Here is a 10,991-nt window from a genome sequence, read left to right on the forward strand (position 1 = left end):
GATCCTTAAGTCAACACCATGTTATGAAACAGCAGGAGTTTCAAGGTTAAGGAGTTTCAACATTAAGAAGGCAAGACATAATATGAGAGATTAGTCATTCCAGATTATATGACAATGATTAATTAATTTCTGGAAAAGCCATTTTAACTCAAATAGGAGATAATAAAGATAACTTTAAAAATTATCTCAGTCAGTAGTCTAGATATTTTGTTAGCATATTACCAACACCTTTCTTTATGCATTTGTGTACGCCTCAAACATCCTAATTCAAAGGGTGATGTTCTGACAGATGTGCTGAGGGAGCAGGTAACAGTATCATGGAAGAATCACAGGTATTTTCTTGTTTTACACCCAGGGAGTATTGTATTAAGGCTAAAACGGGCTTCTCAGCTGCTCTGTGATTACAGCCTGCTCCAAGAAAAGTTCAAATGACCCCACTGCTCGTCTTGGGGCTGAGGATCTACTTCATCCATCAGCATACAGGCAACAAGTGATTCAATTTCTCTAAAACTAACTACTGTTGTGAGAAAATCACTTTATACATAACCTTGTAATGTCTGATCAGTGTTTTGTTTCCTAACTAAAGCTAGGCCACATAATTTGACCAGGTATCACACATATGATCTGCTGATGACCGATAGCAGAAGGGACAGAGTGGAGCATGGCCCATCGGGAGCAGCACAGAGCATTCAACATCTTTGAAAGATGCACTGCCTTCACAGAGACATGGAAGATGTTTGCTTCCAACTGCAATTTAAAGCCATGCAATGATTCAAGATGCACGATGGTAGTCACTTGGCTAGATGGGAGACCACATCTCTCACTAATCTGTACTTCCAAAAGCTCATACTGCCCTATTAATACACGTTAATGCAATGATTCATGCAGCCTACGGATACAGGCTGGGATTTTCCTTTTCACACGAGGACAATCGAAGTACAGGAAGAAGTGCTGGTGGTCAACCTCAAAACACAATCCTGAGTCTTCCACCTTTTAATCTTTGCACAAAATTAAATATCCTTCCTTACAGCAATACTGGCAAGCAGCTGACTTCAACTACAGAAATGTCACTTTGACAGAATATAACCAAGTGTGTCAGCTAAAACAGGCTGAGGGAACTTACCTGGAGCTTTGAAAGTGATTCCTCAAGACTTGGAACTGTCACTAATAAGGACCCTCTTTTCCTTACATTACAAGCAATAAATTCCCAAGCTCTGAAACATATTTAAAGATAGGTGACCAGTTTTTTTGAGAAAAAAAAAGACATATTTGATATACAATTAATCTAACACTTGCACTTTATTGGCCAGAGGTAGACTAAGCCTAAAGGCTTGCAATACATGCCTATCAGTCATTATTAATATCTAAGCAAATGTATTTGCAGGAATAAAACCAAGCTTTGTATTAAAAACACAGGGAATACATGATCTTACAATGTCAGATTTTGTAACTTTGTATTTCTCATACATACATGCATATAATTTGGTATTGTCAAGACTTTCACTTTGAACAAGCATTAAACATTGACATTTAGCCTCTTTGGTTTGAAGAAAATCTAGTCCTGAAGTGCAGTCCTTTATTAAGCTTCACAACAAACTGTGCTTTACATACATACTTTGTGTACAGTTGTGACAAAGTCCTTCTCTTAAGACATTAGTAATCAGAGTATTTAAACATAGCCCCCAGCATTCACTTTTTTTTTTATTTTGCAAGTAAAATAATTTCTCACAGCACAGTAATTCAGACTAAAAAGACTTTAATTTCCAGCGTTCTTCAAATGTCATTTGTCTTCATGCTACTAATGCAACACTAAACCACTATTCCCAAGTTATGTCACAATCAAGTGAATTCTCAGTCCTGTGCCTGGAAATATATTTCCTGGCATTTTGAAACACCTACTATCATTCTGTGCCTGTCTGGTTGGTATTATCACCTGGTAACCAGGGCAGCAGGGCAAGGCTTAGCTGAAGCTGGTACAGAATGACAGACTTGGCTGGGACCAAGTAGACACACAGATAGTCCTTTTTTCTGACTGCCCATTCTAAACTTAGGATGATAAGTTATTTACACTTGAAATGGATGCTGCTGGATTAGCAAAAGCTCATCTGTGAGTGCCTTGTACCTGAAAGAGAACCTTAGCCACATGTTTGTTTGCTACCACATCCTTATGAATATCTGTTAGAAATATCATTCATAACCATGCTTTGTAGTCTGTATATATTAAAACTCTAACATCAATGAGTCAGTGACTCTTACTTCTGAAGATTAAATTCTATGCTGATACAGTAATTTCAGATTCTTTAGCAGCAAGATACAATTTTAACATATCAGTGCAAGGATTCAAGCCAAGGTTTGGGTAAACAAAGCAACAGTGTTTAGTGGGTTTAACAACAAACAACTGCCAGAACACCTTAGCAGTTAAGTCTAACAATTAGAAGTAGGCAGTATGAAACAAATTCCTTATATAAATTATGCATGTGCCTTCAAAAAGCACAACCTTAAGGTTTTCCATTATTCACAAGGTTACACATATATTGCCAAAGAAATAGGGAACTTGTTTGGACACAGAGCTTACCTGGCCTGTTCCTGTCTGTCAAGAAAATATTCAAAGACATTATTCATTATAACAACATCAGCCTTCTGCAGAAGTGAGGGCTGAGTACAGATGTCTGCATGAACCACCTGAAGGAGAAAAATTTCCCAAGGCATAAATTAAGAGACAAATACAGCCTTTGAGAAGTCATGAAGCCTGTCAGCCTAATACAGCAGCTGCTACCACCCTTTTGAACCAGTCACAAAAACAGTCATTCCACTGGCTTCACAGTAGATAAAACTGACATACACAACCATAATAACCTTTCAAAAATTAAAAAAAAACAGATTTAACTCTTCTAATTAAAATACTCCATCCATTATGCTCAGTAAAATAAAGTACATCTGAATTTTGATTTAGAACTGTATGCCATAAAAGATGAGATAATGTATGTGATGGCTGTTGCATTTCCCTATATTTTATCACAAATGTCCAGTGATTTCAAGAAAGAAGTTAAGCTAGTTGAAGCTATTTTGAGGATAATAAAAGGCATCTCACAGGGTCAGTGGGTTACTGAAGGATTATAGCTAGAAAAGACACTACAAACCCAGCTTTGACAGCTGAATTCCCACAATGCATATTGAGACTGGGAATGTTGGAAAGGCAGGATGCTCAGTAGCACTGGAGGATACTACTAAACAACTGCCTCTCCAGTCAGCACAAGAGGAGCTATTTTGATTTTATCTACCTTCACCTACAAAAAGGATATTAGCACTTCATGTCATTTTTCAAAACAAGTGAGACAGGAGAATATGGATGCTCATTAACACTCTGATGTGTTTGATTTCTTCTTAAAGACAGAAAAATCTTGTCATTCTGACTCAGTGATCCCTGTGGGTCCTTTTCAACTCAGGATATTCTATTATTATGCATCCCAAATCTGATGAGAAATGTAAATTGGAATATCTTTTGAAGGGATAAATAGTCAATATGGATTCACTAAAGGTGAATCATGTTTGACCAACCTGATTGACTTCTGTGATGAACCAACTACCTGCATGGATGAGGGGAGATCAGGGGATTTTGTCAACTTGACTTCAGCAAGGCTCTCAGCTCTGTTTCTCACAACATCCTCACAGACAAACTCAGGGTGTGAGGGCTGGATGAGTGAGGACTGAGAATTGACTCAATGGCAGATCCCAGAGGGTCATAAACAGTGGCACAGGGTCAAGCTGGAGGCCTGTCACTATTGGTGTCCTCACGGCTCAATTCTGAGTCCAGTATTGTTTAATTTATCCACAAATGACTTGGATGAAGGGGAGATGCCTCCTCAGCAAGTTCACTGAAGACAAGAAGCTGGAAGGAGTGGCTATGGAGGGATGGGCAGAGAGGAACCTTCTAAAATTCAGCAAAGGCAAATGCAGGGTCCTACCCCTGGGAAAGAATATTCCCATGCATAGGATAGGATACTAATGGCAGTCCTAATAATTTAAACCACAATTCAGAAAGATGCTTAAACTACTGGAAGCTTTGAACATAAGTTGATGTTTTCTTGACTTGAATGATACTTAAGACTTGACCTAAAATTACTCTGCATTTACAGAGTAGGTGACCATACTGACCAAAGTGACCTAAGCACCTCATTCTCCTCAAACATATCCTCATTCCTCTTGGGGGACTTGGGACCACATAAGCATGTATGGCTGCAAAATGAGACAGACCCAGATACTGCTCTAGTCAAAATCCCAATATTGCTGGGCTTGGTTTCAGCTGAACTAGTTCTCTGATCTGTTTGGCTGTGTGCCAGTAGAACAGAGGAGGCAGCAACTGATTTTAAAACTGCCCTATCATCCAATGGAATAAACACCAAGCCTTTCATGACTACAGACAATTTCTGAATTGAGGTCTCAAGTTTCCTAAGATCTGTTGAACTGTTTACTTTCCTCCCAGTAGCTAAATGTTTCCTCAAATGGCAAAAGACGCTGAGCAACCTTCTACGTACTTTAACAAACCAAGTGTTGATCAGAGAAACACAAGGTTCACTCAGAGATTTAGCCACTAAAGATACCATTTCACTTTGCTATCCTTTAGGAACATATTCTGATAAAAAATCAGAACTATCTTGAAAAAAAAAATCTCTATTTAAGAAGAGTCACTAAAACGTTTTTCAAACTTTATGACCAGCATCTGGATTCTCATAATTTTTCAACCTGATATGTACCTCTATGAGAGAAGTCATCTGGGAGTGAAATAAAAATAAAAGATTTAAATGTTCAAAGCAGTGTGATAACAGAAATCACATGACTAAATTAGCATTTAATGAGACTCAAATAGCTAAGTCCTCTGGCACTGCTTTGAAAACCTATTATCTTATCTTTATGCTCCAAAATGAATACTTCAGCAGAATTACAAGGTGTGAAGAAAATACATAAAAGCTCATAATAAAAAATATACAGTGCTGAAAAGCATGCTTATAGATCTCCAGCTCCACTGAATTAACTTGAGAGAGTTCCTAACTGCTCTTTCACTTTTATCACAATAAAGTGTTATAAACACAAAACATATGCAAAACCCAAAGATTATGGATCTGCAACTGAATTGAGCAACCCAATGATACTGCTTACACTGTGTTAAATATGTTTATTCTTTCTTTCTAGGTTAAAATTGGGTTACCTTAATACCCAAGAAATTACCATACTTAGCAGTTAGTGTGACTCTATTCAGGGGCACGTGCATACAACACAGGGTTAAAGCCAGTATTATACTCAGCATATTCTACATACCAACTCTTGCTGGTAACAAAATAATGGGTCTGGTCCTGAAAGGATTTTTTTTCCTCTTTAAAATATTAGTAGCTATTCCCATAATGAAACTAGGGAAATGATTCCCATACTGATAGCACTTTGTTTGATATCCATTTTGTTTGTGGAAGGTACACATACACTGACATTCTATGAAAGGAAATATGGCTAATTCTAAGTCTTTTAGGTATTCTTAGATGCAAATTTGCGAATCCTACAAACATTTTTCTGCTAACAAAAGTGAATCTCGGACATTTACTTTTGTCTTTGTGACAGAAATTCTTTATACACTCAGTTTCATAGGAGTGGCAATGATGTAATTGATTTCACTGGGTGAACCAGCTAAGATTTATCTGTTTTGTGTGAGCCAGTGGGTAAGTCTAGTTAGGAAAAAGGCTAAGTGATTAATATTTTGATAATTTCCCTCTTTCTCTGTGCTATAAGGTCTTTTTTTCCTAATGCAAAGCCTTTGTTTAGGATCAAAACAGGCAAATGTAGAAACTTCTCAGAATGCTGATTTACCAGCCACTCGCTTCAACCAGATACCTTGTACACAGTGGTTAAAAATACATAAACTAAAACACGTATTTAGTTACCTTTATTCTGTCAATGAACTCATACTTTGTAACCATCATTTCTTGCAACTGGCAAAAGTCTGCATTCATTTCTACTCCATAGAGCTGGGAAGCTGAGCTATAAAGATAACCCTACATTAGGAAAAGGAAATTTAGTAACCGTGATGCCTTTAAAAAAAATTCAAAACTTTCATTTAAAAAGAAGAGAATTAAACACGAGTTAAGATTAAAGAAACAATTTAAAATAGCGAGTTGAGAAATGTCTTTCAGTGGATGTGAAATATTTTTCATAGCTAAGCTCCTGATTTGGCAATTCCCTCTTAAGCCTCAAAAATTTTAGTAAGAGATCCAAAATGGCACATCAAAATAGCAAGAAAAGGAAAGCTCCAAGTTCACTTCAACTGCAAAACAGACGGAAAATAGTCTAAGAAAGAAAAAAAGTGTACAAAACAAGTTACAAAAATAGTGTGAAGGAAAAAGACTCTACATGTCATTTTTGTTTCTTGGGAGAATTGAAGAAGAAAATATCAAGAAAAAAATAACAAAAATATGAGACAACAGAGTCAAAATGAGTGAAAATGGAGGACAATATAACAATAATATAGTGGGATATTTTGAGATCAAGTCTTTGTCAGCTCCTCTAAGTTACTGTATTACTGACATTTTCAGATGTTTCATACAGGTACATATTGGAAAAAAAAGCTAAATTATGACTTAATATTACGCCCAAAAAACCAGTTCAGTTTTGGACTAAGATTTTGGGAAGCTGTTGGAAATGTTAGAGAAAAAAGTACAAATACTTGAGCGTACAGTGCCCTAATAAAGATATTGTTTTAAATGCCACTATCTCCATTGAGCACAATAATTACACTTTACCAACAATGGCAAAGACAAACAATGCTGAAGATATAGAATATCTGAGATGCACTAGTATTACAACTTCATTATTAAGGTTTTCTGAAACCATTCAACTCAGACAGTAGAAAAGCAACCTGTGAAGTCACCCCTCCTCCAAGGCAAGACCATGTTACAAAGCAGAACTCTTTTTTGTAAGAGTGCTTTGAGAGTGTCTTCTCCTATAATAATACAAGCATTTAAATACTTCAAAACAAATTCAGCCTAGCCAAACTGTTACCATTTAAGGACCCAGTGCTGCAAATATTTACAAATGGGAGTAACTTTCCTCATTTGAGTGATCCCAAAATTAGACTATTCAAATGAGTAAAATCACATGCTCAAGTGTTTGCAAGATTGAGCCCTAAACACACATTGACTTTTTTAAGAAAGTAGTAGTGTGTGTTTTGCATCGCTGTTGGCCATATGTTGTACCAGCCATGCCAAAAGCAATCAAAATTGCACTCAAGTTTCTCGATGAAGTATTTTCTGTGCATTTTAAAATGCAGAGCAGGACAATATGTTTTTGGAGACAAATTCATATCAAAGTCTTCCTTTGTATATTTTAACAGTTTATCAGCTTTATAAAGGAATTTAACATAACTAATCTATATATAGGCATGGTCAAGACATAAGAGGACAAACTTATTTATGAAAGAGACATCAGGAACAAGCAAAAGAGCAGCATGTGTGACAGCAATATGCTATTCTGTTGAATAACAGACTTTTCCTCTCCGTAAGCAAGATCATCTGTATTCCCTCTTGTGAGGAATAGAGGAAGAACTGAAAGTGCTAGTAAATAGCACTTTACACTATTCAGAGAGTCAGATTAGAGGTGCCTCTCAGAATGACCCATCCAATATTGAGTAATGAGAGTAGGCAGTCAGAAAAGAGGGAAGATGTTTGTCAAAGTAATAAAATATGAATTCCTATGCTGGAAGTTACCGCAAATAGCACTGCACCAAGCCTGGAGCCAACGTCAACCACTACCTTTCCTGTCAGGTCAGGCAGTACATGTTGATAAAGAAACTTCAGTTCCATGAGGGAAAAGGAATGCGAAATAAACTCTGGGAAATAAGAACAGAACAAAGGTGTTGGGTGGGCAGTACTAACTACTGTGTAATTAACCATTGAAATAATAACCTGAAAATTTATCTTCACTGAAAACTTGTGTGGTTTCTTGTCTGCATTAGTGCATTAGAGCAGGGTTTTCAGATCAGAGGTAAGCAACCTGTCCCAAGTCTGAGGATTCCTTGCCTTACATGGCGAATTTTGAAATCCTTCATGAAACTGAATTACCTTTTTGTACACAGTAACATATGTTAAAAAATGCAAAACAAAGCAACTTGTAACTGTTTAACTGAAAAAGGAAACATAGTAAATAAAATTTGTGCAAAACTTTTTATGGGCAGACATACTAATAGCTTTAATTTCAACTCCAAAGTTTCCATGAATGGAATGTTCTCCATATAAACCGTTCCTTCAATGGCTGTGCTCTACTGGCAACAGCACTGATCTGTACCACACCACACACAAGCTTTAAGACAGATGGTGCTTTCTACTGCTTTTCAGCATGTGAGAGGAAACCCAGGCTACTGCACGGACTCTACAGTATTGTCTTCCTCTTGCATCTTTCTCTCCAGTGATAGACGGCCTGCCTCTTACCTGCCCAGTTTTTGTGGGCAACAATTGTCACTCATACACTACGAATTAATTCAACTTACATGTGCTGGAGGCTCCTTCCATTGGTTATGGGAAATAATTCTGGCCTGTATTGTGCAGCAGTCTGGACAAACTCCCCCGTCAGCTGGATGTTGTCATGTCCAGCTGAGTCACTGCACAAACCAGTTTAGTTAAACTAAATTTGTTTCTCTTGTTCACGAAAGAACACTTACCTAAAGATGCAGTTTTGTATGAGCCACACTCTGTGCAGTAGCTCCTACTCATTTTCCCCTCCTCACACAATGAATCAACAACATCATCATCATAAAGGAATGCATCAACATGAATCATGGGCAGTGGATGCTGCTGTATCTGAGAAGACAAACAAAACCTTAGAAAGGCATAACCAAGTCTCTTAACTTCACTTACACTGTCAAACATTAACTGTTCCACCATCCTACCTTTCTCAAAATCCTCGAGATCCATGTTTTTCCCTATGCAACAATTACAAAAAAATTTAAACAACAGAAATCCTGCATGTAAACTGGGTCATCAAATTCCATTGAGATAACCAGTAAGTGGTAGTTGACAAACAAGAGCGAGCTGGTTTTGATACCTGAGTAGGGGGGCCCCATGTGAATTTTGTCTCTTTAGCGCTTGCTTGGCTATAGAGAACATACAGGGTAAAGAAAGCTTTTTCTCTTCTTTTAATGAGCAGAATGTAACTTAAATTTAGCAGAAAGGTCAATTCTGCTTCTCAGCCTCAACTGACTATTTTCATTATTGTGCCTTATGCCTCTATCTAGAAGCATCCCTGATTAACATGAGTGTCTCTTTCAATCAAAAGTATACCAGTTGGGATGATTGCCTTCTCATAATTGCAAGGGGCATAATCTTCATCCTCCTACTCATCTTTCCTCCCTTTTCCAGGCTTGCTGCATGTGGCCAACCCACGTTTCCCACTGAAGAGCCACACACCACTTTTCTGGGAAATGCATTAACTTTCCTTGTATATTGACAGGTCAAGTAGGAAAGGTGCACTCTCCTCCCACAGGACACACAGCCCACCTGTTTCTGAGCCATGAGAATCTGAAAAGAGCTGGATATCATCTCCGGGCTGCCCACGTTATGGCAACAGCAAAATACTGGTGCTGTGCTCCTGTTGTCTTTAAGGGGGCTGTTAGAGTCTACTAGGGAGCTAGCATTGAAGAATCACTGTGACAGGTGCCATACCACACAGAATGAAAGCTATCCCAAAAAACATATGATCAAAGTATTTAAAACTACAAAGCAACTTTCTTGTAGTCATGAAAATATAAAACAACAGACCTGAGAACCAAACTGAGATTTCCTATACTTCAATCCATGTTCATTCTCTATTATGAACTACTGCTAAAAATGCTATCAGAATAAATGATGTTGTTCTGAAGCAGACCATAACAATTAGCTTACTTTCTGAACAGCCTGATGTTCCGAAGTAAACATTGCCTCGATGGGTAAACGATTCCTCAAATCTTCAGCGATATTTCTGAGCACAACATCATTGTTACTCACCACAAGTTCATCAAAGTCATCTATAAATCAAGACAAACAAAAACCCAAGAACAATCATATGCAGATCATGTGGACTAACTGATGACCAGTACAATACAGTTGCAAGACATAAACACCACCAGATGGATAAGGTTTTTTATTCGTATGTATTTTTCAGGCTTTGTTAGCTTTTCCAGCCAATGACAGATTTGGATTGTAATAACTTTGCCACATAAAATAAATGCACTGCTTTTCTGAAATCTCAAATTATTTTCATATTTATAAATTTATAACTCACATATGATCATCTGGGCTGCCACCAAAGTGGTATTGTTTCAGTTTAAGATATAAAAAACATCAAAGATGTTTTTGAACTATTGGAGAAATTACAAAACACAATAGTTGCCTGAATGCAGGCTTTTCTTTTTTTTTTTAATACAAGTTTCTTTTTATATGTATGATCTTTCTAATAAACTTACCAAAAAAATCAGGGATAATGCACAGTTCAACAGTTCAACTCACAATAGATTTTATATTACCTAAACTATCAAAATATTTCAAATGAGAAGGAAAACAGGAGTGGATGTAAACCAATACATTTTTGCAAAGCCACAGTGTAAATCTTTGCTGTTTTTCCAGGATATTCCTGCATTACTTTAGCACATTTTTTTAAAAGACATCTAGAAAAAAGATTCAGAAGAAAACAATGTGAAGACACGAATCCTTTCTTCTTCCAAGGGTCAATCAACAGTAAGTGTCATCACTTCTTCAAACTGCTCTTTTAAAAATTACTGTTAATGCTCAGGACTCTACAACCACCCTTAGCCATCTAGTCCAGCGCTGGACTACCCCTAATTTTAGAAAGGAAAACCCTTAATTATTGACTTAGATGTCCTCTGCCACTACTTAGTATCTTCTTCCCCACTCACAATGGAAATAGAAAACTTTGTTCCTTTCCATTATATAGTAAATATTTACTTCCCTGAAGACATG

The 10,991-nt window shown here is 37.1% G+C and overlaps 1 protein-coding gene and 1 long non-coding RNA gene across 7 annotated transcripts in view; one reads left to right on the plus strand and one right to left on the minus strand.

Moving 5' to 3' along the window:
• Positions 1-10,991, plus strand: part of LOC146767356 (uncharacterized) — a 43,805-nt gene that overhangs the window by 23,507 nt on the left and 9,307 nt on the right. For both annotated transcript variants that reach the window (XR_014955681.1, XR_014955682.1), the window contains one exon: positions 10,638-10,748. This is a non-coding gene — a long non-coding RNA (uncharacterized LOC146767356). The remainder of the gene's footprint in view (positions 1-10,637; positions 10,749-10,991) is intronic.
• LOC110477190 (uncharacterized) overlaps positions 1-10,991 on the minus strand; it is a 34,565-nt gene that overhangs the window by 13,914 nt on the left and 9,660 nt on the right. For 4 of the 5 annotated variants that reach the window (XM_085580482.1, XM_085580481.1, XM_085580480.1 and 1 more), the window contains exons 2-7: positions 9,918-10,039; positions 8,699-8,837; positions 7,749-7,870; positions 5,931-6,041; positions 2,576-2,682; positions 1,124-1,214 (exon numbers count right to left, since the gene is read on the minus strand). In XM_085580482.1, coding sequence (XP_085436608.1) covers positions 1,124-1,214; positions 2,576-2,682; positions 5,931-6,041; positions 7,749-7,870; positions 8,699-8,837; positions 9,918-10,039 — 692 coding nt within the window. The remainder of the gene's footprint in view (positions 1-1,123; positions 1,215-2,575; positions 2,683-5,930; positions 6,042-7,748; positions 7,871-8,698; positions 8,838-9,917; positions 10,040-10,991) is intronic. The other variant, XM_085580483.1, reaches the window with a different exon arrangement.

The sequence above is a fragment of the Lonchura striata genome, chromosome 5, assembly GCF_050655825.1.
Source record: "Lonchura striata isolate lonStrDom1 chromosome 5, ASM5065582v1, whole genome shotgun sequence".
Classification (NCBI taxonomy): Eukaryota; Metazoa; Chordata; class Aves; order Passeriformes; family Estrildidae; genus Lonchura; species Lonchura striata.